General features: G+C 58.9%; 1 protein-coding gene across 4 annotated transcripts in view; it reads left to right on the top strand.

Moving 5' to 3' along the window:
* Positions 1-24791, top strand: part of SMTNL2 (smoothelin like 2) — a 53200-nt gene extending 28409 nt beyond the window's left edge. The window contains exons 4-13 of one of the 4 annotated variants that reach the window (XM_073798490.1): positions 542-2191; positions 3546-3588; positions 3725-4619; positions 11851-11941; positions 12443-12679; positions 13349-13424; positions 14343-14522; positions 15822-15939; positions 16245-16396; positions 23838-24791. In XM_073798490.1, the coding sequence (XP_073654591.1) occupies positions 4230-4619; positions 11851-11941; positions 12443-12679; positions 13349-13424; positions 14343-14522; positions 15822-15939; positions 16245-16396; positions 23838-23964 (1371 nt within the window). In that variant the 5' untranslated portion in view covers positions 542-2191; positions 3546-3588; positions 3725-4229 and the 3' untranslated portion in view covers positions 23965-24791. Of the gene's footprint in view, positions 1-541; positions 2192-3545; positions 4620-11850; positions 11942-12442; positions 12680-13348; positions 13425-14342; positions 14523-15821; positions 15940-16244; positions 16397-23837 lie in introns of those variants that run through there. The other 3 variants (XM_073798489.1, XM_033847528.2, XM_073798491.1) reach the window with 3 other exon arrangements.
* Positions 24792-25891: the final 1100 nt, after the last annotated feature.

Genomic DNA, 25891 nt, shown 5'->3' on the forward strand with positions numbered 1-25891 from the left:
GGATGGTATGCTTGCCAGGAGGGAGGGGTCCAGTCCTGGAGTGTATTTCTCCGTTGGGTCCCTGTTAGCCTACTCCCTGTGGGTGCCTGCAGCTGGGGACCCTGAGGAGTGTGGTGCGGCTGCCTTCACACACCTTCCCAGTTACAAAGCCAGACTGCCAGGCCCATTAGCCCGTCCCAGCAGGCTGAGGGCTACATGGAGGCCATGGCAGGGCCAGTCGGGGTCTGACAGACAATGGGTCTGGCCTGCCCCATGACTTTGCAACCTGAGCCCTTCCTGGCAGAGGGGCTTGGAGGGGTGAGATGACCAGTGAGGTCGGCAGCTGCCTTTGACTCAGTGCAAAGGCTGATGTGACCTTGGAGACAGGCCCTGTGTAGTACCTGTGAGCCCCCTCTAATGCCTCCTCTCTGTGACCCATCTTACTGAGTCCATCCATCCACTAGTCCTGTTGGTTCCACTGGCTCTCCAGTGAGTCCCCTTTCCCAGGCATTCAATCACACAGTGTTTATGGAGTACTTTCTAAAGCCAGTTGCCTCCCCAGTTGTGGGAATGGATGCACAGCAGAGACAGACCCTGCTCCCTGAGGATGCGCTCCGACACGTGCACGCAAGCGTATGTACGTACCTCACCCATGCACGGGGACCAGGGTGCAGAGGGTGAGGAGCGGTCCCAGGTAGGTGGGCCCAGGGCGGCAGAGGACTGCACCAGCCCACTTCTTAAGTCCTTTCCCCTCCCCGTAAGCCCTATGTGTGTTCTCAGAACGTCAGGAGTCTGGGGAGCGGATGGGACCTTCAGGGCTGAGGGCTGGAGGCGGGTGGGTATATGGAGAGGGGCTGGACTGGAGGTGGAGGAGGGGAAGTCATCAGTATGGGTGTGTGTGGGGGGGTGACACCACCCAGAAAGGGTCTGCGGCTGAAAGGGGGACAGGCCCAGCTCAGAGCCCCGGGGACCACAGTTAAGGGATGAATGAAAGCACAGTCACTCAGGAAGGTCACCGGGGAGGAGAAGCGGAGGAGGCAGGAGGGGAGGCAGGAGGGATGGTCCTCAGGGGCTCCTGCCAGAGGGCCATCAGGGTGGTTCTGGAGAGCTCCGAGGAGCCATTCCAGGGGATTGGAGCCTCTGGGCAACCTGGGAACAGGAGGCACTGCCCAGACTTGGCTGGATTGGACTGTTGCCTCCAAGGGGTGCTGGGAGCAGAGCCAGGGCCCTGGGTTCCAGTCCTGTCTTTGCATCCCTTGCTGTGTGACCTGGGGCCTGTCCCTGGCCCTCCTGGGGCCTCAGTTTCCCCACTTAGGTCCCTGGCTTCATGGTTTAGGCTTGCCTGGGATTTGATTTCAGGAGGTGAGTGGCAGGGGACACAGGAAGGCTCGTCCCGAATCCTGCCCCCAGCCCAGCACCAGAGCAGATCAAGGGACCAGCAGACAGTGGACGGGTCAGAACCAGGGGAGGGGGAGCTGGAAGGGCAGGTGCCAGAGACCCCAGGACTTGGCAGGAGGTCGTCCTTGCTAGCCTGCTGACATCAGGGCTGGTGAATGTGGAGGGAGGTCAGCTGGGTCCATCAGCCCTTACCTCCCCCCCGCCGCCCCGGTCTGGTACTGGGCAGGAGCTGAGCCGGGGGAGGGTGAGAGGAGGGGCCTTGAGGGGGCAGCAGAGAGGAGCCCCTGGGGCCTGGGATGAGCATCACCCTCTGAGCTGAACTGTCAGGGAGCCAGCCCTTGGGTGGCGCTGGTCTTCAGTGCCCCCCTCCCCGCCCCAGAATCGGCGCCTCCTCCCTCCCTTCTCCTCTCCCTGACCCCCTGCCCCTCTTCCTCCCACTCCTGGTTCATCTCTCCTCTCCTAGGCTCATCTCCAGTTACTGACTCAGTGGTCTTACTGCCGAGGGAGAGGGGCCAAGGGAGATGGTTTGCTTCTTGTACTGTCTGCCCAGAACCCACCGTGAGCCCCATCAGGAGAGGGGCCAAGGGAGATGGTTTGCTTCTTGTACTGTCTGCCCAGAACCCACCGTGAGCCCCATCAGGAGAGGGGCCAAGGGAGATGGTTTGCTTCTTGTACTGTCTGCCCAGAACCCACCGTGAGCCCCATCTCTGCCCTTGACAGAGTTCCTACTGCAGCCGCAGATGGAGCCCTGCCCAGCCCCCGAGCAGCCCTACCCAGATGTTGTCACAGTGGATCAGGAGATAACCCAGCTGAGGTGGGAGAGTGTGGATGGATCCTGGGCAGCCAGGCTCTAGATTCTATCACCCATTAGGGGTCCCACTCTAGAGACCTGGCCAGCCTTCCTTCTCCTGGAGGCTGGGAGAGAAGGCTGGACCCCTGCCCCCCACCACCACCACCCTCACCTATGCTGCCGGTCCAGGCACAGGCCCAGATGCACATCCACCTTAGGGCCAGGGACCAAGCTGTCCAGCCCCTCCCAGACTTCCCCACCTGGTCCTTCCTCAGGTCCTGCAAAAGAAGAGGCTGGGCTTTTCTGCCTGAGAGCTGGGTCTCTGAACTCCAGGCTCCCGGGCTCAGACCTGGAGGGGCTCTGAGTGTTACTCGGGGCAGAAGCTGCAGCAGCAGCCTCTCTCCTAGTCTCTATCAAAGATTCTACCCCGAGAAAGAATGCAGGGAGCAATCTGGCTCACCCTGTCCACACAGCTACTTGGAACACACACACACACACACACACACACACACACACACACACACACACACACAACAAGAACGCCTTTTGGCACTTGACTTTCTCATGAAATAATTGCTGGAAGGCTCCTTGGATTAGGTAACCCAGCGTTCCTTCCTGTCCCCACGGTGGAGGGGGGAAAGGGGGAACCAGCGTTCAGCATCTGTTAGGCTGATCCAGTTCCTTTGGGGCAGAGCAGGCCAGTCCAGGAGGTCTGTGGCTGCAAACATCTTTGGAAGCCTAGTGTGATGGGAACAAGCCTTTCGGACCTCTCGTTCCCCAGTCATCTGGCTGTGCCTACCAGCCACCGGGCCTCCTCCAGGGGGGCCATGCCTGGGAAGGAGAAGGCTAATCAGGAAAGATTTGTTTTGCACAAAGAAGGATGGGATGTTCCCATTTTTATTTTAAATCAATTTTACAATATATTTGGGAACGTACAGCATCTTTGCCCATCATCCTATCATTCTGAAGCAACAGCTGTTTTCACTCCTCCCTTTCTTGGGATGGTTGGGGGATGGGGGGTATGGAAGGGAGGAATATCTGGGTTCAGGCATGAAAGGAGTGTTGAGAGGGAGTCGAGGTGGGAGCCCCGGCCTGTGGATAGAGGCCAGGGACCAAGGCTCTGATGGAGGGAGAGGGTGATTAATTCCAAGGTCGCCGATCCTAGGATTTGGATATTGGGCCCTAAGCACGCTCTCTCCTCTGTCTCTAACCTCAGTCACTCATGGATCCCCTAGCAGGGGCCCCTCAGTGAGCCCTGAGCCCCTATGACCACCAGCAATAAGGATGCAAAGATCTTGCTACACAGAGTGGGTCTGGGAGGGGAGAGCACATAATTGCAGAGTCAGGGAGGGACCTCACCACCTGTCTCCTCCCTTAGGTCTTATAACAGGTGCAAGAAATTCCAGGCAAAGATCCCACAGGTGAGTATGTGTTTGTGAGGGCCGTGTGCACGGCGTAGAGTGGGCAGTGACGGGCACAGGGTGAGGGTCGGGGTTCTGGGAATTACTGCTGTGGCTCTCAGGTCTCCCTGAGCAGTGAGGGAGTCCCTACCCCCAGTAGGACCTGGGCCCTGCGAGTGAGAGCCCCGATGGAACGCATAACCCACGTCCGCGGTCTCCGAGGTCAAGTCCACTTGGGGATCGAGGCCTTCTTCAGGTGGCCCGCAGCCCCTCCCCCAGGCCGCACGCCGCTCCTCCAGGGTCAAGGGGGGCTCGGCCTCCGCACTCCCTGTGCAGCTCCGCACCGCGGAAGAGGAGAGGCGGAGTGAGCTCTTCTCCTCCGGCGCCACCGGGGAACCCCCCCTCCCCCACTTCACTGCATCCCTCGGGTCGACTGGACAGGGGCTGTCCCCCCGAGCCGCCTGGCCCCGCCCCCGCGGCCCCGCCCCCGCGCGGCGCCCAGTCCCCCGGCTCGCGGGGCCCGCCCCGCCCCCTGCCCGCCCCTCCCACCAACCCTCGGGCGTACCCGGCTGCGGGCGTCCAGTTGCCGCCCGGAGCTGCGGAGGTCGACTGCTCGCCCGGCTAGGCCCGATCTCCCTCACACGTAAGCGCTCTGCCCCGCCATGGAGCCGGCCCCCGACGCCGAGGAGGCGCGCACGGTGCGCGAGGCGCTGGGCCGCTACGAGGCGGCGCTGGAGGGCGCGGTGCGCGCGCTGCACGAGGACATGCAGGGGCTGCAGCGCGGCGTGGAGCAGCGCGTGGCCGAGGCGCTGCACCTGGCCGGACCGCTGGCGCGCACGGTGACCGAGCTGCAGCGCGACAACCAGCGGCTGCAGGCGCAGCTCGAGCGCTTGACGCGCCAGGTGGAGGCGCTTGGCTTGACGACCGGGCTGGCCCCCGCGCCCGGCACGCCCAGCCCTCCGCCCGCGCCTGGCGTCCCGGACCGCGCGCCCCGTCTGGGCACCGCGCGCTTTGCCAGCCACGCCACCTTCTCGCTGTCCGGCCGAGGCCAGGTGAGCCTCGGGGAGCGCCGGCGCCTGTGCGCGTGCGCCAGGGGAGGAGGGCTCCGCGACCCCCGCCGCGCCTATAGGTCCCGAGTGCGTGCGCCTGCGGGACTGGGCGCTGCCCTGCCACCCGCCGCTGCGACTCCGTCGTGGGGGTCCGGCCACCATCCTGCGAAGCACCGGCTTAGTCTACCCGCTGCACCTGTCTTGGGCCCCCTCCCTTCTTTGCAGCCGGGCCCTGTTCGCCCCGAGTTCTGTCCCCCTCTCTCTGCTGTCCCGTGGCACTAAGGGCTTGGGCGCTGTTTAACACCGCCCGGGGCCCGGCCGGCGTGTTGGGGTGGTCAGCAACCCACCCCACCCCCCACTCCCACACCTCCATTGACGCGCCCCCTGCGATGCCGCTTCACTGAGGCCTGACGGTTCAGGTTATTGATTAACCCAGATTGAGAACTCAAGCCCGGGTGTGTGTTGGGGGCAGGAGGACGCCGTCTGCTGGGGCGCAGCCGGGGCAGCGGCGTTTGGGAACTCGCAGGAGGTAAATCCTCACCTTGAAGGGAGAGACGGGGTGGCGGTGGGGGCCAGGGGGAACCAGTCGTGAGCAGTCTAGATTTCCGGGGTCAATGACCGGCCAGAGGCCCACACGGCGTGGGTGTGGGGCGGAGGTCTCTCCCCTGAGCCTGGGGCCTCCTGGAGCGGCGGGTAAGAAGGTTCCCGTGGTGTGTGCAGTGGCCCTTAGGTGGGATTTCCCACCCTGCCTGGCGTGTGCTCCGGGGTTGGGGTGCCAGGGTCTGGGTAGTGTGCACCTGCAGTCCCTCCTTGGTTCAATCCATCACACCTTCAGGTCTCTTGTGTGGGTTGGGCTGCACCTCCAGGGGCCAGGAGGAGGGGGATCAGATTAGCCCCTGCCCCTGGAGGTCCCAGCCAGGGTGGGCGATGGCCCCAGACCGAGCAGTACCGACATCGCGGGCAGCCAGAGCAGATGTTCTGCTCCAAACACGATTGTCCCGTCCCGGTGGGTGTCTCAGGCTGGCTTTGTGCTGGAGGCCAAGGACCTGCTGCTGCTTGTGCAGGGGGCGGTGTGTGGGGCTGTGTCTGCCGCCTCAGAGAGGCTGGAAGGACTCACCGGCCAGAGGAGAGCCTGGTGGGTATGAGAGCAGAGGGAGGAGTTGTGAAGGCCCCTGGATGCTGGGCCGGGGAGTTGGGCTCTGCCTTGGGGGGCTGGGGTGAGAGGTTCTTAAACATGCTGGTGGCAGAGCTCCTGGGTGTCCCGGTGCTCCGTGTGAAGTGGCTAGAAATGGATACACTTAATTCTGTCCTATAAGCATGACCACTGTTTGGCCATGGTATAAGATCACCACTGTGAGCTCACACGCACCTAATAAACTGTGTCATGGGCTGCTTCTGAGATTTTATTTTAACACACATTTGCTACTTGTCTGCTCGTGGAAGCAGCTGTCCAAGTTTTCGAAAAATGCTTTCAGAGTCATGTAAATAGGTACATGAATTCACGCAAATATGTGAGAGGAATCTCTCCAGTCATCTAAGTTTTCTCAGTGGGGAATTAGTCACGTGGGGTGGGCTAGTCCTCTTGGCTATGGAGCTGGTGGGCGCGGGGCACCGGGCAGGGGAGGGACAGGGTCCTCCTTGTATCCAGCAAGGTCCCTCATGGATGGATGGCAGGTTGGAGGGTGGCTGGAGACAGGATAACTTAAATGTGGTGGTCCAAGGAGAGGACAGCCAGAGCTTGGGGAGCCCTGCTGGGGGACTCCTGAGTCACACATCTGGTGGAGATGCTGGGTTCCATTTGGGTTGTGCTGAGGGTGTGAGGCTGTGGGACATCCAGGCGAAGGTGTCCCAGAGCAGGCAGAGTCACAGATCCGGTCGAGGCCGGAGGTCAGGGGGACATCGGGGCAGAACTGGTGGTTGAAGCCCTAGAATGGGTGAGGTCTTCAGGGCAGCCATGCAGAAGGAGAGGGTGAGGCCAGAGCCCTGGGCAGAGTCCAGGGAGCTGCCAGGGGGCTGGAAGGCCCTGGAAAGCCCATTCTTAGACATGGAGAGAGGGAAGTCCTCCTGGAAGAAGAGGTTGGGGGTCAGCAGGGATGCTGCCCCTCGAGGGATGAGGATGGAGACACAGTTGAGGAGTAGGTTCTGGACTTCAAAAAAGCCTGAAAGGGGCTTCTCTGGTGGCGCAGTGGTTGAGAGTCTGCCTGCCGATGCAGGGGACATGGGTTCGTGCCCCGGTCCGGGAGGATCCCACATGCCGCGGAGCGGCTGGGCCCGTGAGCCATGGCCGCTGAGCCCGCGCGTCCGGAACCTGTTCTCTTGCAATGGGAGAGGCCACAACAGTGAGAGGCCCGCGTACCGCAAAAAAAAAAAAAAAAAAAAAAGTGAAGGGAGGTGGAACAGCCAGCAGAGTTGAGCGCTGCGGGTAGAGGATGGTCGAGGCCTCCAGTGGGATCAGAGGCTCCCTGGGCCCGAGGCAGCTTCTCCCTGCCCTACCAGAGGCGCTGGTCCCCACTCCTCTTGCAGCCCACCTCTCTCTCGCCCACCCGGGCTCCGAGCCAGTTTCTGGCAGGGAGGGTGCTGTGCAGAGTCATCCACACGTGCTTGTTCATGGGCTGTTACTGGCAGCTTGTGAGCGGACACTTGGTCGTGAACAAGGAATCGGGGCTCCAGGGTGAGACTGGAAAGTGTCAGCTGGGCGCCGGGGCTGTCTGGCCTCTCATACTCCCATATTCCCACGTGTGTGTTGCCGGGGGTCGGGGGGGGGCAGGGTGGTCTGGGTAGGAGGGTCTCACCCGCGCACGAGAGCCAGTGGTGGCAGTCATCAGGCAGTGCGGAGGCCGGTGTTCCACTGCCCCTCTGTAACAGGCAATGAATTGTAGAGACCCTTGGTTGAGACCCTCTTGCTTCCTGCGGTTTCAAACCAGGGACTGCAGGGGTGGGAGGTGGGTCATATTCAGCATATACTTATGCCCTGAACTCAATGCAGGGTTGATCTAGTAATCCAGTTCTGAGCGCACAAACCTTGACCTTGCTAGGTAGTGAGTAGCCAGGGAGGCTCTGGGAGGAGGGAGAGGGCAGGGCAGTAGAGTGGGAATAATCAGGAGGACTCCCTGTAGGAAGCCTGAGACCCTGCAGCAAATAGGAACTGCTTTGGGCACATTTGCTGTGAGGCCTTAGGGACATCTCCCAGCTGGACCTCAGGCTCCTTGCATCCAAGGGGGATTGGCCCATCCCTGTCTGGCCCCTGTGCCGAGTGGGCTGCGTAGTTATAACAGTGACATCAACCCGATCGGTTCGTAAGAGTGTCCACGGAGCCACAGCTGTGGTCCGGCTAGTGGAGGGTAGCCTGAGGCCAGGCCTGGCCCGGGAGGCTGTGCCAGGGTTGGTCCCTGGAAATGTCCTCAGCTGAGCTGGCTGTCTCACCGGGTCCCCACGTGAGACAGCCAGGAGCAGCATCGAGGTCCGGCGTGAAAGAAACCAGACTTGCCTTATCTGCCTTCCTTTCCCAGACACACTGTGTGATAAGAGAGTTAAATGCTTTGGGTAGAAGTTTGAATTGAGTCTTTAAAACTGTGGTGTGAGAGAGGAGGACGGAGCAGCCGTGTTAGGGGCTCAGGATGGGGGTTCTGGCGGCTTGTGGGCTGTGCGAGGCACGCAGACGTGCTCCCCTGCCCAGGCGCATGAGCCCACGTGGGGTCAGGCAGCCCCAAGAGTGCCTGAACTATTATTCCTGGCCTCACAACAGTGTTTAAACACTTCCCCAGGGAGAGGGTCCCTGAAATAAGACTCAGCACCCCCCGCCTCTCCCCCGAACATTCCCAGGCCTGGGCTTCCTCACAGGCAGCCTCCCCCTTCTTCAAACAAAGCCCAGATCTTGGGAGTGTGAGAGCCAGCTCCCCAGGACCCGTCTCATCCCCAGGGCTCTCCAGTGACTTCTACTCTGACCCCAGCACACAGAACCCACCCCCTTCCCTTCCCTGTGGCTGAATCAGGCTGCCCCCACCAAAGGAAGACCACTGGGGGAGCAGGCATGCTGGGGGCCCTGTGGGTGGGCTCAGGGACTCAGATCCTGCTGGAGCACTTACCCCGCTCTCCCCCTCCCCTCCCCCTCCAGGGCCCGGCCTCACAAATTTGTCTTGAGTTGTCTCTCCTAGAAAGACATGAGCACTTTGTGGATAGAGCCCTGGGTTGGGGTAGGAGACCCAAACCTTGACTCTGCCGCTGCCTTTGGTCACGGGGTGAGGTTAGGGATGACCCCCACCCACCAGGCTCCTATGAGGGGCTGGAGGGGGATCTCTGGATGGGTTGAACGAGCAGTGGGTCCCAGTCTCGGGGATGGCGTAGTGAGGGGAGTCCGGCCTGCCGGCGTGAGTCAGTCCCATCCCCTTTCCCTCCTGCTTTGCTGGAGACCCCTTGGCAGGAATCCAGCTGGTCCAGGACCTTCTTCCTGCCTGATTGTGGCGTCTGGTCCCCCTGGGGCATCATGGGGTGGGTACGGGGCCTGCAATGTGCGGGGGCTAGGAGTCTGCGGTGGCGGGGGGGGGGGTGCCCAGAGAGACCCACATTCCTGGGAAAATGGTTTCACCAGTGGCCGGGCCCTCCAGACCTCCGCCTAGACCTGCGGAACCTGTTGGACCAGAGTAGAGTGGGCGGGCAGGACGTGAAGCCCCCAGAGCTGAGCGCCCTGGTGACGGGTGGGGGCTGGGTTCAGGATGGACTGGCTGTTTCTCCTCCCTCTGCCGAGCTGGCTTCAGGTTAGGCTCTAGGGGTGCCCTCTCCACTCTGAGGTGCCAGGAGTTGCCCCCTCTTCTCCAGTGTTCCCACGAGTGGGGCCGGCCTGTCCCGCTCCATCCTCCTGAATTGGAAGTTGGAGGAGTCACCTCCCCTCCAAGCCCAGCCTCGCCCCAGGCTCGAGTCCTGTCCTCTCCCACTTCCCCAGGGTCCCCACCGCACAGAGGGTCCCATCACCCAGCTGGAGCCTTTCTCGCAGCCTATAAACATTGTTCTACCTCGTCCAGAGCCCCTCCCCCCGCCCCTCATGGCTGCAGGTTCCGTGTCTCCATCTCTCCCCGAGGCTGTCTCCTGCACCCACCCCCACCTCTGATTCAGCTCCTGAACTGTCACCAAGAACCTCTTTTTTTTGCTAAACCCAAAGGACCTTTTTAGATCTCGTCTTGACCTTCTTTTTCTTGACCTGAGGCTACCTTTGGAGCCGCTGACACACCAGCCTTCTCGACACACTTCCACCTGCCTTTCTCCACGTTCTTCTGGTTTTCTTCCTCCCCTCTCTGGCCGCTGCTTCTTATTCTCTTCTGCAGGTGCTTCTTCTGCCCCCAGGTGTGGTGCCCATCGCAGGCCCCATCGGCCCTGAGCCTGCTCTTCCTCTGTGCTCCAGATGTGAGACCCCTGTTTCTGCATCATTTGTCCATCCTTCCTCTTAAACTTCAGACTCAAATATCCAGCTGCCTCCTGACCTCAACCCCCTGAGGCCCCAAGGACGCCTTACACTCACCATGTCCCAAATTGAAGTTCTTATTTTCCCACCGATCCCCCCCCACCGCCATAGTCAAGTCAGCTGGGCCCAAAGCCCAGGCTTGAAAGAGGTGTGACTCCCCCATCCCTCCATATCCACTTACTCTCCCCAAACCTTTGAGTCCTTTTTCACTGCCCCATCTCTCCTCCCCAGGTCCCCATGTGGGACTAGTGAGGTGACTGGCCATCTGGTCGACCCCTTCCATGGCACTATGTCACTGGCTTCTGAAGGATGTTCCTAAAACACAGCTGACAACCTGCAGTTCCTTCTTGTCCAAGGGGTCAAGTCCACGTTCTCCAGGCTGGCACCTTGGGCTGCATGGTGCTTCTCCAGCCACCAGATCAGAATGCTTTGTGCCTTGTTGTCTATCTGCTTTGGCAGATACTGGTCGCTTCCACTCCTGGTCCCACCTAGCTTACTCTAGACTGGCTCTCAGCTACCCCTGCCTCTGGGAGGCCCTTCCTGGCCCACGGGGCTGGATGAAGTCTGTCTTAGGCACACACCCTCATGCTGGCTTGATATCATCTGCTCACAGCCCTGGCTCCCCCACCAGACTGATCCCCCCCATGGCGGGGAGGACACCTCTTGCACTGGTTGCGGTGATAGCTGAGCCGTCGGGGGCCAAGGATGGGCCTTTGTCATTCTGGGAACCTGGTAGACAAGGGGGCTAGGTAGTCTGGAGTCGTCTAAGGAGAGGTACGGCCACCTCTCAAGGCACTCATCATGGGCTCTTAGTAGAGCCCCGGATCGGGGTCTGCCTGTGTTCTCCTCTTGCAGGGCAGACCCTACCAGCCTCACAGATGCTCCGAGCCCTCCAGCCTTCCTCACTGTGACCAGGGCAGAGCCAAGGCTGAGGACAACATCCCTCCTGGCCACACATCTCAGCTGTTTCTCACTGTGTAACCTGGACTGCACACATCCCTCTCTCAGCCCTCAGGTCCCATCTGTAAAATGGGTGTGGTGGCATCTTCCCGGGGGGACAGAAGCAAGTTGGTCTAAGTGGCATGCCCAGAAAAAGGACCTGACGCTTGGCAAGGCTTTGCATAACCTGCTCCCTCATCTCCAACAGGGAAACCGACCCAGAGGGGGCACGACCTGACCTGGGTCACCTGGCGGCTGGCGGCACAGCCAGGATGCCAGGTTGCCTGCTGGCTCTTGGTCTTGGCTCTCTCTCTGCATGATACCCCCCACTGCTGTAGCCCAGAGGAGATGGAGGGGCCCCATGGAGCCAATCAGGCCTCTGTGCTCTGGACATCCAGGCAAATCTTGTGACCCTGCAGCGTGAGGGCTCCTGGGCCCATTGTTGGCCCGGAAGGACCTTATGTCGCTGGGTTTGGGCTGCTCCCACACAGGCAGCCCCCGGGACGAGTAAGGGCCAGGCTCTCCGGACCCCAGGCATCTGGTCCAGCCTGGGGGAAGGGGTAGGGCGCCTTGCACACGCTTTCAGAACTCCCAGTCTTGACATTTGTCCCTAGCATTTGGGGGTCTGGGATGAGCCCTGTGGAGGTGTTTGCCTCCGGGATCCTGGGGGCTCAACTTGTGAGACTGAGTCCTGTGTGACCTTGGCCCATCACTGTACCTTCCTGGGGCTGTCTCTCTCAAAACTGAGTGTTGTTTGCCCTGTCAGAACCAGGGGGTCACAGGGGGTGCGGGCAGCTGGCCCCGGCTGACTAGGCCTCGGTGGTGTTTGTCTCTCTGTAGAGCATGGATCACCATGACGAGGCCGGAGAGTCGGAGATGAGAAGGACCTCAGACTCGTGCATTGTCGAGAACGGGCACCAGCCTGGGGCAGGTAGGGCTGACGGCAGAGGAGAGCGGGCTGGGTAGCTTTGGGGTCAGGGCCTTGGCCACCCCTTGTCAGGGATGGAGGACTTGAGCCTAAACCCCAGCAGGTGGGGAGGCTGCCAGGAGAGCAGCCTCATTCAGCGTGAAGTAGAACTGTGTAAACACAGAAGAAAATGAGAGATCTCAGAAGGTGGTGAGCTTCCCTGTTTCTGGAGGAATGCAAGCAGGGGCTGAGGAATTGTCCAAGCACTGAACAGGGTAGAAAGTGGACTGATAGGTGACTATTTATTGAACTGTCTATGAGGGAAAGTTGGAGCAGACGCCAGCTCTGGTTGGAGCAGCAAGACGTCCGCAGCAGGGGGAGGTCAGGGAGGCTGGAGTGGTCAGGGAGGCCTTCCTGGAGGAGGTGGGAGGAAGGTTCACAGAGACTGGAGTCCTCCTGGGAGGGTCTGAGGCCCCTGTGGATGCCACGGCTGACACCCCCAACCCTGCTGGTCCCATGTTCCAGGTCCAGGTGATGGACCCCCTGAGACCACCCAAACTGTCCCGGCACCAGAACCCCCCAAGCCTCGCCCTGCGAGCCTCTCCTTGCGGTTGCCTCACCAGCCAGTCACGGCTATCACGCGAGTCTCCGAGAGGTTCTCTGGGGAGACGTCAGCCGCAGCTCTCTCGCCCACGTCTGCCGCCGTCCTGGGGGGCCTCAGCCCCAGCGAGGCCACCACACCCTGGACTCCCAGTCCCACTGGTAGGAGCAGGAGGGCATGGCCTCAAACTGGGAGGGAGGGCAGGGGCTGGGGGCAGTTGGCAAGAGACTCAGGAAACCTGGGCAAGCCCCAGCCCTCCTCTGCTGTCACTGCGACCCCCTTCCCTAGCTCATCTGCTCCATCAAATGGGGCTCATCTTTCCCGACTCCTCCCCCCAGAGATGCTGTAAAGTAGCCTCGTCCCCCACGGGAGACGACTGTGGCTTTTACTGCAGGTCGAGGCTGTGGTTAGAAGGTGGCCTCTTACCCTGCACACTTTGGTGTGGTCCCCGGGGCCTGTCTTGGGCCTGGGGTCAGGCCTCAGTGGTGTGTCCTGGGGTTGGGCTGTGTGGGTTTCCAGAATGAGGGCTCGGGAACAAAGTGTTTGCTGGATACGTAGCACAAGAGGCCCTGGGCTCTGTGCTCTCAAAAGCGGGGCTGGGGGCGGGGGACACTTTAAAAGGCCTCTTTTATGTCATTGCTGTATGTTCCCAGCATCCTTTCTCCTCAACTGTTGGCCAAGGCAGGGCCAGCTTAGCCCAGGGGTCCTGCCCCTGCCCTGAGTGACGCTGGGTAAACGGCTCAGGGCCAGGTCAGAGGAAGGGAGGCTGGCAGTGGTGACCCTCTGCGAGGCCAGGGTTTGTTACTTCTCTCCCTTGCTTTGTCCCGAAGAGAAGAATTCTTCTCTCCCACGGTCTTTATCCAGCTCTGGCTACGGGGCAGTGACGGCCAGCAGGAACAACGGCAGGTGAGTCGGGGCCCCAGTCCCCGGTGGGGGCAGGTCAGCCCTCCCCAGGCAGCGTCTGGACTTTGCCTTGAACTCGGGCTGCCCGGGCCCCTGCAGGGAGCTCCCATGATGACCCAGGATGAGGCACCCTCCTGGGCTTGGTTCCAAGGGAGAGCAGCGTCAATGGGTGGGGTTTGAGCAGAGGACATGAGGCCGCGGGGCTAGGTGGAGGGTTTTGTTTGGAGAATATATATATATATAGGGCCTCGGGCTGGTTTCTCTTAGGACCCTTGAAAGGAAGTCTGTGCAAAGATTGGAGGGGGTGTCTCAGTCCCCACAGGAGGATGGAGCGTGGGGCGATCTCCCACTTTCCTCTCCACCCATCCTGCTTTCCGCCCGCGGCTGAGGACGTCTCTAGGCGGGGGCAGGTCTGCTGCCTCCTGGCCTGTGGTTGTTCCCATGCTCCCCCAGGCCCACCGGATTGTGATCGGAGCTGGGGATAGAGGCTGGCTTGGCTTTTGTCCCCCCTTTCAGTAATAAAAGGAGAATTGTGGCTTTCTGGAAAACTGTTGCAGGGGAGAAACAAAGGGGGTCTTTTTCGTGGTGGTGAGGAGGGGGCCTGGTCCTGGTGAAGCCGGTTCTGCGTACACCTCCCGCGAGGAGGATGCCCCCACCCCCACCCCGCTCAGCCCAGGCACGGACACCTGCGAGGGGTGACGATGCTCAGAGAGGGGCCCACTGCCGGCCAGGCCTGCCTCGGACAGCAGCTCAGTTTGGAAAAGCTGCAGAACCGGTTGGGGACTAGAGCAAGTGGTGCTTCCTCCCTGCCTGTAGCCTGGTTGCTGCCTCATTCTACACTCAGTGGGGTGGGGGGCCCGGGGCCCAGGTAAGCTAGTGATGGGCGGGTCTGTGTTCCTGACTCCGTGCTTCTCTCCTCAGCCCACCTCTGGTGACGCCACCCGAGTCTCTCCCATCCCCGCAGCCGCCAGCCACGACCCAGGCCCATCGGCAGGGGGAGCGTCGCCGGGAGCTGGTGAGGTCGCAGACGCTGCCCCGCACCTCGGGGGCGCAGGCCCGGAAGGCGTTATTTGAGAAATGGGAGCAGGATACAGCTGGCAAGTACGGATGCTCTCACCCCCCGCCCCCCAGACCAGTCTGGGCCCCCAGAGTAGGCCTGGGCCCGGACTAGGGTCAGGCAGGCACAGCGCGCAAAGCCGGCCCTGTCCTGTTCCCCAGGGGGCAGTTCCCCAAGATGTGACCTCTTGGGCAAGACACAAGGTCAGGGCCAGCTACGGAGCAGGCTGAGGGATAGGTGGCCCCAGCTGTGCGGAGGAGAGGAGCGGGCAGGGGGCCAGGCAAGGCCTGGGGAGAACCTAGGCCCCCTTCCCCTGGTCCTGGAGGGGCCCCGGCTGCCCTCACACCCACATTCCTCACCCAACTGGAGAAGTTGGTTTCAGGGCGTGACTGGAGAGGCCAGAGGGCAGTCACTGGGATGCCCAGCAGTAGCTGGAGGTGACACGGTGAGACCAGCCCCCTATCACGCCCCACCCCCGCTCCCAGATGGGACCCACCTCTGCACACATTTATCCAGCGCTCCTGTCCGCTGGGGGTATTGATGCCTGTTGCTTGTGGGGTGCGGCCCAGGCATATTTGATGATGACCACCCCCAGTCCCGCTCCCAAGGCTCTGACTCTAATGAGTCAGAAGGGACACCCAGGAAGTGTCCCGCTGACCCAGAGAACCTGTGCTTGGCCATTAAGGAGTGTCCTTGGGGCCCAGAGGAAGAAACCGTTGCTCCAGGCTAGGAAAGAGGGCGGCCCCGGAGGGAGGCTCAGAGGAGGGGTGGGATGAAAGGAAGCAGCACGGGCCATGCAGCCTCAGGTCCTCTGCCCCAGGATTGCCCATGTGGGAAGTAAACAGGGGACCTGGAGGCTGGAAGGGATCTGGTTGGGCCAGACTCCATCAAGGGAGGCTGTGCCCTGGGATGGGGGACTCATGCCTGGACGTGGGTGTAGGGCTGGGAGGGTTGCGTGCTACCTGGGTGAGCAGGTGCGGCACGTTCTCGGAGTAGATGGCAGCCGAGGGGCAGCTCCCCAGCCCCCCAGCAGGCCTGGCCTCTCTCTGCAGGGGGAAGGGCGAGACCCCAGCCCCCAGCAGGCCTGGCCTCTCTCTGCAGGGGGAAGGGTGAGACCCCAGCCCCCCAGCAGGCCTGCCCTCTCTCTGCAGGGGGAAGGGCAGCCCCCCAGCAGGCCTGCCCTCTCTCTGCAGGGGGAAGGGCGAGACCCCAGCCCCCCAGCAGGCCTGGCCTCTCTCTGCAGGGGGAAGGGCGAGACCCCAGCCCCCCAGCAGGCCTGGCCTCTCTCTGCAGGGGGAAGGGCGAGACCCCAGCCCCCCAGCAGGCCTGGCCTCTCTCTGCAGGGGGAAGGGCGAGACCCGGGCGAAGCTGAAGCGCTCGCAGAGCTTCGGCGTGGCCAGCGCCAGCAGCATCAAGCAGATCCTGCTCGAGTGGTGCCGCAACAAGACGCTCGGCTACCAGGTGAGCCCGGCCCGGCCGCCGGGACCCCGGCAGAGGCGGGAGTGGGCGCCACCCCCCCGCTCTTGTTCCCCTGGCCGGGACGGGAGCCCCAGTGTGGGGCGGAGGGGTAGGAGCTGGAGAAACTGTACCCTCCCGATCGGTCCCCAGCCGCTGCAGGTGGCGTCCAGCAGGCACGGCTTGTTGCTGAGCTGGGGGGATGGTGGGCCTGGGGAGGGGCTGGGAGGACCTGCTTGTGGGGTCGAATCAGGTGGAGGAGCTGAGGCCGGCGCTGTGCTCCCCCTTACCTCCCCGCGTTGGCCTCGCAGCACGTGGACCTGCAGAACTTCTCCTCCAGCTGGAGCGACGGGATGGCCTTCTGCGCCCTGGTGCACTCCTTCTTCCCCGATGCCTTCGACTACAATGCCCTGAGCCCCGCGCAGCGGCGGCAGAACTTCGAGCTGGCCTTCACCATGGCCGAGTAAGTATGGCGGGTCCCCTGGCTGCCAGCCCCTCCCAGTCCCCAAGCCCGAGTTCTGCCCTGCGTCCAGCACAGGGGCCGGCAGGACGGGGGCAGCTGTCCGCAGACCTGAGAGCCTTGAGGCCACCCAGTCTGTCGCCTCCCGTACAGATGGAGAGACTATGGCCGGGAAGGGGGGATTTTCCCCGGGCCCCCCGGCACTCAGTAGTAGAGCCAGGCTCTCTCCTCTTCTCGTGCACCTGCCCTCTTGGCTGGTACCCGGCCTCTGGTGTGCGGTCTGCCAGGCCAGCCACAGACAAGGTGCAAGGGGCAGTGGGGCAGGGTCCGCCGGAGCACTGAGCCTGTCCTCTCCAGGCTGGTGAGAGAGACAGTTGCTTGGGAGAGCCCAGCAGCTGAGCAGCAGGAAACTGAATATCTGCCTGGGGGACATTTCAGACTTCGCCAGTAGGTACACTTTGCTTCCCTAAATGTCGTAAAAGCGTTTGATATGAAATTGCCTACCTTCTTAAGACCTGCTCATAGGGAGAAGATTGGGTGAGGGGTGATTCTGGGTTCAGGAGGTGCTCGGGGAGCTTGGCATTTGGTCGTAGGCTGAGGGCTACCCCCCGTGCCTCAGGGGAGTGTCAAAGAGTGCTCTGGTGAAGGTGCCTTCAAACCGAGTAGGCAGGAGGGTTTAACAAAGGGCTTCCTTGCAAACGTGTGGGCAGGAGTGAGCAATGAGCCAGGCGCCGTGGGGTACCCTCGGGCTGGGGAGAACAGCTGTGCGGAGAGGGCTGGCTGATAGGAGCCGTACTTTGGGGCAGTGGGTGCGACCAGCTCACAGTGACCCGGCAGGAAGGGAGCTGAGGGCGTAAACCCTCCACCCTCCCCCACCTCCTGCCCTCATGCCAGGGCCTCACGTGGGCTGGACACGGAAGGCAGAGGGCGGTCCATCGAGTCCGTGCCCCCGGTCCAGGGCAGGCACGGGGCAGAGATGAGGGTGTTGAGGGCTGCCTGTTGCTGGGCTTTGTGGAATTAGGGGGAGGAAGGTCAGAGGGCAGGAGGACCTCCCCAGAGCTGAGTTTCCTGGAGGGAAGATTTTTCATTCTCTCCTGGCCGCCCACCTTTGTGCCTGGTGGAGTGAGCCTCTGGCCACCCGTGTGTGCCTGACCCCCCTCGTGTCTTGTCCGCGACCCCGGTGCCCACGTCCGGGAGGTGCTCTCACGTGCTGGTGGAGCTGGAAGAGCCCTCCCTGAAGCCTGGCCTGCCCACCCCCCCCCCCACCCCGAGTCTGTTCCACCCCACACCTGGCCCCAAGCCCGGCCGGGGAAGGAGTTGGAGCTCACAGGTTACAGCCCCGTGCCCGGGCCTGCGGATCTCGCTCTAGGGGCAGAACGGAGACCCTGACTTGCTGGCGTGCCGGCGTGGCCCCCGCTGTGTTGTCTCGGGTGACCCGCGTGGCCTCTCGCCCCGTGGGGTCGTAAGAACTCCTTGTATGCTTTGGGAGCCGTCCCTTCCCTGGCTGTTTAGGATTAGCTGTCGTCCTAATTGCGGAAACAGCTTTGGGCAGAGCGCGTTACACAACCGAATCCAGACGGTGCTGAAGTAGCGCCAAGGGTAACGGCTCGATGCTGAGGAGGGGGCGCCTCCCCAGCTGCTTGGAAGCCCAGAAAGGGTGACTGTCGAAAAGCAGATGCTCAGAGTGGACAGGGCCCGGGCTCCGATGTGGGCACCCAAGACCCCCCCCCCCACACCGCTGGGTGAGGCCACGCTTGTCTGACAGTTTTTCTCCATCGAGTCCAGTGGGCCTGGCGGTGCCCGCTCAAGCCCCGGCCGCCTCGGTCACCCTCAGCCCTGGACCAGGCTGGGCTGTGGCAGGGAGAGGGGTGCCCCGGGCCCCAGGATGGTGGCCCTGCACCCCAGCTCGCAGGGAACATAACTTCCCTTGGCGGCTGGAGCCAGAGCCGTTCGTGGCTGTGCTTTCCCAGCACGAGGTGTGAGCTCAGAGAGCCTCCAGGCTCCAACCAGATGTTTCTTCTACTCCCACATTGGGGTTGGGGCGTGGGAGCCTGCTTCAGGCTGTACCTCCCTCCCACCCAGGGCAAAGGACGTGGTAAAAACGGGGCCCCGCCTTCCTGCCGCCTGAGCCGGCTCTGGCTAGCTGGGGAGGGGAGGGGAGGGGAGGGGAGGGGAGGGGAGGATGGGCTTCGGGCCCCTGAGATGAGTTCTGGCTTATCTGCTGACTCGAGAGAGGGCAGGGAGGGGCGCCCACAGCCGGCCTGAGGGGGAGGAAGGTGCCTCCCCTCCTGAGTCATCCGGGAACTCAGCTCACAGGTACGTGGGGGACAGGGCTGGGAGGGTGGGCCTGCCTGCCCGAGGCCTCCTGGGAGGATGGCAGCTGGGCTCGCCTAGTTTCTTGGACAATAAGCTGGTTAGAACAGCTGGAGAGAAGGCACAGGGACACCTACTCGAGGATACTGGCTACCAGTGTCTTAACAGCCTACTCCTTAGTTTTGCCAGCAAAAGCCAAGCAGACATGCGGGGCTGGGGGAAAGCCGTCCAGGGCCACGCAGGCAGCAGAAAGGCAGTTTGCGGTGGGCGGTGTAGGGTGACGGGAGCCTGGGCTCTGATGAAGACACAGCCTTTGGAAAGGAAAAGCAGCCGTGGACAGGGCCCCTGCACATCAGGAAGGAGAAGCTTCCAGACCCTTCAGCGAGCAAGGGGCCTTCAAAGCACAGAGACGCATCTAGAACCTGGGGAGTAAGAGGGGTTTGTGATGCCCCTCCCCCTGATAATTTACCTCCCCAAAGATTCCCCGGGGCCTAATCTGTGAGTGATGCGGTGTCAACAACACAGTGAGCTCCCCTCCTCCGACAGGCGTTCGGGGCTTGGAGAGCGGGAGGACCAGCTCCTGTGGTGGGCGGTTCTCCGCCGAGATGGAGGGTGCGGTGTAGGCCCGGGGCCGGCCAGTGTAGCTGAGGAGCCCGCTTGCCCTGCGGGGAATGTGTCCTACTCTCAGGTTACAGCCCAGCTGAGGGAGCTTCCAGGCTATTTGTAGTGCCCATGTGTCTCTAAAACCAGATAGGAGGCTGTAGTCCGAGCCCTGGCATCCCAGGCTGCATTTAGAGAAGGCTTAGACAAATAAAAATAACCCCTCAGGCACCTCCTCCACCTGCCTGCCTGACAGGCTAGCCCTGGAGTGACGAAGATCACAATAGGATAGTAGTAGGAGAAAATCCTCTGACCCTTTTTTTTTTTTTTTTTTTTTTTTTTTTTTTTTAAACATCTTTATTGGAGTATAATTGCTTTACAATGGTATGTTAGTTTCAGCTTCACAACAAAATGAATCAGTTATATATACACATATGTTCCCATATCTCTTCCCGCTTGCGTCTCCCTCCCTCCCACCCTCCCTATCCCACCCCTCCAGGCGGTCACAAAGCACCGAGCTGATCTCCCTGTGCTATGCGGCTGCTTCCCACTAGCTATCTACCTTACGTTTAGTAGTGTATATATGTCCATGCCTCTTTATCGCTTTGTCACCGTTTACCCTTCCCCCTCCCCATAGCCTCAAGTCCATTCTCTAGTAAGTCTGTGTCTTTATTCCTGTTTCACCCCTAGGTTTTTCATGACATTTTTTTTTTCTTAAATTCCATATATATGTGTTAGCATACGGTATTTGTCTCTCTCTTTCTGACTTACTTCAATGGGCAGAAGACCTAAATAGGCATTTCTCCAAAGAAGATATACAGAGTGCCAACAAACACATGAAAGAATGCTCAACATCACTAATCATTAGAGAAATGCAAATCAAAACGACAATGAGATATCATCTCACACCAGTCAGAATGGCCATCATCAAAAAATCTAGAAACAACAAATGCTGGAGAGGGTGTGGAGAAAAGGGAACCCTCTTACACTGTTGGTGGGAATGTAAATTGATACAGCCACTGTGGAGAACAGTATGGAGGTTCCTTAAAAAGCTACAAATAGAACTACCATATGACCCAGCAATCCCACTACTGGGCATATACCCTGAGAAAACCATAATTCAAAAAGAGTCATGTACCAAAATGTTCATTGCAGCTCTATTTACAATAGCCCAGAGATGACCCTTTTTTAACCCCAAACAAGGTGGGGCTAATTCATCTAAAATTGGTAGTAGGCAACCGATAGCTCTGGTTCTTGCTGCGCAGCGACATTTGAAATGACCTGTACTTTCTTCTTTGGATGATGATTCCATGCTGTTTGAACTATTTAAAACAAGTTTGTGTTTTCACAAAAGCGGTTTTGTTTTCATTTAAAAGGCAGTTGGGGCCTCTAATATTTTGAGACTGAAATGTTTTTATAAAAGTCAGTGTTCATCATCATTTTCCTTTACTCACATCCTGTCTCAGGAGTTGTGTCCGTAGCTTCTAGAAATCTTATCATTACTGTCACGGCTGGTTGGGGTGGGGTGGGGACCAGATGGTTAGGGGCTCAGTCCCCTGGTTTCTGGGGAAGCCAGCACCTTGCCCATAGCTTCCTGTCTGCGGGGTAGAGGGTGATACCAGGGTCAGGCCTTAGCGCCCGTCCTGACTGCCACCCTGGGCAGGGGCAGGGATGTCATTAGTGGGAGGGTCAGTGCAGCCTCTAGAATGAAGAAGGGGGGCCAGCCCAAGTTGGACAACACTTGGGACGTGCCAGCAATCCTAGAGAGAAACCAGAACCCGCTCAGAGGAGGGCCCCCAGGTACCCACTGGGGGCACAGCGAAGGAACCAGACATGGTTAGTTTCAGGGTAAGATGGATATTAAGATTCTCTTCCAACACGTGAAGGGCTTTTTTGTGGGGGGAAAAGCAATTAGACTGAGAATAGCCTTGTGAGGCCAATAGGTAGAAAGTACCAGGAGGCAAAATCGCGTAAGAAACGTGAGGGAGAACTTCCTCCTGGCCAGGGCCACCCGCAGAGGGATCGGAACGGTGCTTGGAGGAAATCAGGGCCCCTTCCCTGAACCTGGAGGGGAGCATGGCCGAGGCAGGGCCTTCACCAGGTGGTTGGTGCCTCTGAGGGGGGTGTTTGGAGGGTGGGATTTCAGTTCTCTTCCAAGGCTGAGGTTTAGGGTTCTAACGGTGCCCACGTTTCCTGGGGGACTGAGTACTCAGGCCACTGCTGTCAGTGGTGATACCTGGGCACACACCTGGCATTCTCCATCTGCAGCCCTGGGAGGGTAGGAGGAGCTCTCCCTGCGCTGCAGGTATGGAGAAGGGCATCAGACGCCACCTGATAGCTCAAGGAGGTGAACTCAGGTCCACGGCCTCCCCAGGAACTCAGATTTTCAGTCCTTGACTATCAACAAAGCACCTCTGCGTGCATATCCTCATCACAGCGTCCACTCCCCTGACACCGAGCCTCTCCCCGGCCCATCCTGGGCAGCCAGGGTGCCCGCTTATCGGGCCAGAGCCACTCGCCACCCCACGAAGCCCTCGGCTTCCCTTGCAAGCTGCCCGCTCCAAACCGAGGGGGAGCCCGCCGACGGGATCCAGGACCGGCGTCTCCGTTTCGCCCTGACTTTCGGTTTCTGATAGGAGGCCCAGCGTCAGGCCAGCACCACAGGATGGGCCCCGTGCTGAGATTACAGCGCTTGTCTTTGGAGCACGCAGGCCCAGGAGCCGGCAGGGACTGGTAGAAAGTGCTTGGGGTACAAGGCACCACCTCCCAACAAGAACAAGCCCACCGGGAGGGGGAGCGGAGGTCGGGGGCTGACTTTCCACCGAGGAAATGGCACGGAAGGGTGAAGCTATGGGCAGAGCCAGGATCTGAACCCAGCTCTTTAGAGTTCCAGTTCAGGCCTCTTTTCCCGGATGACCCACTCTGCTGCTTGGAGCGAACCATGATAATACAGACAGCAACAGTGACCATTCCTAACGTTTACTGAGCTCTTCTGACGAGCCAGACACCGTTCCTGCTGGTTGTGTGATGAGCTCGTGGATCCTCCCACCTCCCCGTGAAGTGGCTGTTATCCAGTCGGGGAAACTGAGGCCCTGAGAAGTTAAGTGTCGTCCTCAAATCATATCGCTAGGAAGGATACAGCTGAGATGTGAACAGTGTCACTCATGGACTTATGGATATGGGGGCAAAAAGACCGGAGACCCTGGAACCACAAGAGTGCACACAGCTGTTGAAGCTGATTGGACCGAGTGCAGTTGCTTTGGGCCTTTTGGGTTCAGCCTGATGACGCGTCTGGCTCGGCACAGGGCGGGGCTTTGCTGGGCTTGGCGAGGGTCCCTGCTGTTACCTCCCAGGTGGATGCCCGTCTTCCCACCTCCATGAGACCTTGAAGCCGGGAACTTCAGTCCCCCTCCCAGCTGGGAACGGCAGAGGGAAGAGCTTTTTTTTGCAGCGCAGTGAAAGGCCCCAGTTTCCACATGCATCTACACCAGTGGGCCAGAAGTTAAACCAGTATTTCCCAGAGCATGAGGCGGGCCCAGGGCGAGGTTGAGGGGAGGCTCACAAGATGATTTGAAGCAACTTTTAAAACTTTGAGTTGTTGTGACCCTTGAGTAGATAATAAAATCAATTTAGTGGCTCATGACCAGCATTAAAATAAACCAAACAGAAAAACAAAAAAAAGGAGGTGGGGAGAGAAATAAAGATGAAATCTAGAGAAAATATGAGTAGTAGAAAAGGTCAGTATCTTTATGAAACTTTATTTCCACATAAATGTATGTGCGTGCTGAATGAATCACGATGAAACACCTCTAACTATGGGTTATGGTTAAAAAAAAGGTGAAAGACACTGTTGTTTTTTTTTTTTTTTTTTTTTTTTTTTGCTGTACGCGGGCCTCTCACTGTTGTGGCCTCTCCCGTTGCGGAGCACAGGCTCCGGACGCGCAGGCTCAGTGGCCATGGCTCACGGGCCCAGCCGCTCCGTGGCATGTGGGATCTTCCCGGACCGGGGCACGAACCCGTGTCCCCTGCATCGGCAGACGGACCCTCAACCACTGTGCCACCAGGGAAGCCCAAAGACACTGTTTTAGGAAGTATATGGGTGAATTTATTTTTTACTTTATTCATTTTACATTTATAGCCTGTGCTGATTCTCCATATACTGCTGATACACGTTGAATTTTTTTAGTGAAATTTAATTTTGGAGCTAAATTTTTATTAATGAAACTAACCTTTTCGATTAATATAAGTTTGTCTAAATTAATAAAATTGAATTTTTTAGCAGAACTTAATTTAGTGAAACCTTAAAGTGAAGCTGAATTTCACTGAAATTTTAAAGTAAGTCTAGTTATGTAAAAACACGAGTCGTAAGGGCGGTTCCTGGATGTGGGAGTCTGGGAAACACTGCATTAGAGAAAGCAACCGCAAAGGCTCTTCTGGGGTGATGTGAATTCACAGTTGGAGAGCACTTGGGAGCCTCCAGCTCCGGGCTGATGGCTGGGGCCGGCGTTCTGATGCGACTTCTGTGTTTCAGGAATCTGGCCAACTGTGAGCGCCTCATTGAGGTGGAGGATATGATGGTGATGGGCCGCAAGCCAGACCCCATGTGCGTCTTCACTTACGTCCAGTCTCTGTACAACCACCTGCGTCGCTTTGAGTGAAGCCCCTCGGGGCTGGAGAGCCAAGCCCCGAAGGAGTCGGTGGGGCCGCCTGTGTCCCGGAGTCAGGATGCCCCCCGAGCAGAGTTGCATTCTGGTGTGAGAGAGCTATTTGTTCTGTGCCTCGTAACCGCGCTCCCCAACCTGCCCGGCTGCGTTCCTGATGGGAAAGTACCGCTGAGCTGCGTGCACTGACTGCACTGATCACAGCCAGGGGCTCCAAGGAAAAGGAAGTATTCCCAGAGAGAGAGAAATTGGTGCTAAATAATTACCTTCCTTAAAAAAAATAATAATAATAATGCTTGTCTGTAGATTCTGGAAGCCTGAATCAGTGTTCCCTCTGCTGAACTGGATCCATTGGCTTTACAGGGTTGCATTGACTACCAAGTGTTTTTTAATCCAAACACCCAGAGTTTTCTACTTCCTCACACTATTGTAGGTTCCTTTCCTCCCGCGCTCTGGGCCACTGCCAGGAAATATAGAGACGCTTAATCAGCAGCTTGACAAAGAAGGCTGAAGTCTTGGGAAGAAACTGTTTAATCACTCCCAGGTCCTGGGCAGCAGCTGACCTGCAAGTCACCTCGGCTCTCTGGGGAAATGGGAGGGCTCTCGCCGGGTCCCAAAGTGGTCCTGTCCTTCCCAGGAGGGCTCCGCACGTGTTTGGCTGAGAATAGGCCCTCGGGAAGTTAACACTTTTAGGGAAGGACGGGCATTTGGTGCTGCGAGGTGGTTTTTAGTCACAGCTTCTTTTAAGGGATTCGCTGCAGATATTTATAAAAAGTAACTCCATCTGTACCACTGACCGTTTGTACATAAAAAGATGTGTCGCACTTCGCTTGGGATTTGTTATTTCTGTTTGGGAGATGGGGTGCCTGGGAATAAGAGATTTGTCATCCATTTCAAATGAAAATCTGCTTACATCCCCCCCCCCCCACTTAACTGTTTCTGTACCAACATCACCACTCAGAAAGTTCAAAATCACATTTGCTCTTCTTGCGTTTGCCTGTCAGTCACCCGTCTCCGTGTCATGGAAGGAGCACGAACAGAAAGTCCCCCCTTGCAGTTCTGTCCCCTGGAAGTTGACTGACAGATCTGTGATCGGCAGTGGGGTGGTCCCGCACGTGGGGGAGCCCATCGAGGGGCACTGGTTTATTTTCACAGCTGTTCGGTGGTACAAAAAAAGCTGTTAGGGTTTTAGTAGAACATCTTTAGATTCTATAAAGCCGCCGCCATTAGGTTATTCTTATTCAAGAAGCATTTTCTAATCGGCTTGGATTTTAGCCATGAACTTGGAGGACTTCCCTTTAAGGAGTTAATGTATGTCTTCAGCTCGTGCAGTGGGTTCTAACCACCAGCATCTGTGCCTTCTCAGAATCACCCGTGGTCCCTTGTGTTGGGGGACAGAGCTCTTTGGGGGTGTCGGGAGGACCACGGCAGAGCTTGCCAAGTGGGTGATTGGTAGTCTCAGCAGATTTGTTTGTTCGGGCTGCAGCCTTGTCCCTTCCTTTGGATTCTTCCACAGTGGGAACCACTCCCTTTCCAGCTCTTGTCTCGTGGAGGCTTGGGAAGGTGAGCCCTATTATTAGCAAAGACACTGCACCTGGTTTTTTTTTCTTACTGAAGTTTAGGGTTTCAAACCTAAAGCCAATCCAAGCACACAGGGGTTTTATAAAAAGCACGCCTATACATTCCTGAGTCCTTGCACATGTTAAGCGGAGCGCTCCTGAATTGCACACGTGGTCTTGCACCTCTGCACATAAAATAGAGCAGACCCTGCTGGCGTAATGAACAATTTCTCTTAAATTGAGGCGTGGTGTCCCTCATGTCTCACATTCAGAGTAATCCAGGCTAGATATCTTTAAAGTAGGTCCTGTAATGTTCTCGTCTGTGGTTTGGGGGGGAGGGGCAAATGAGGGCTCGTAAGCTTTAA

The sequence above is a fragment of the Tursiops truncatus genome, chromosome 20, assembly GCF_011762595.2.
Source record: "Tursiops truncatus isolate mTurTru1 chromosome 20, mTurTru1.mat.Y, whole genome shotgun sequence".
Lineage (NCBI taxonomy): Eukaryota > Metazoa > Chordata > Mammalia > Artiodactyla > Delphinidae > Tursiops > Tursiops truncatus.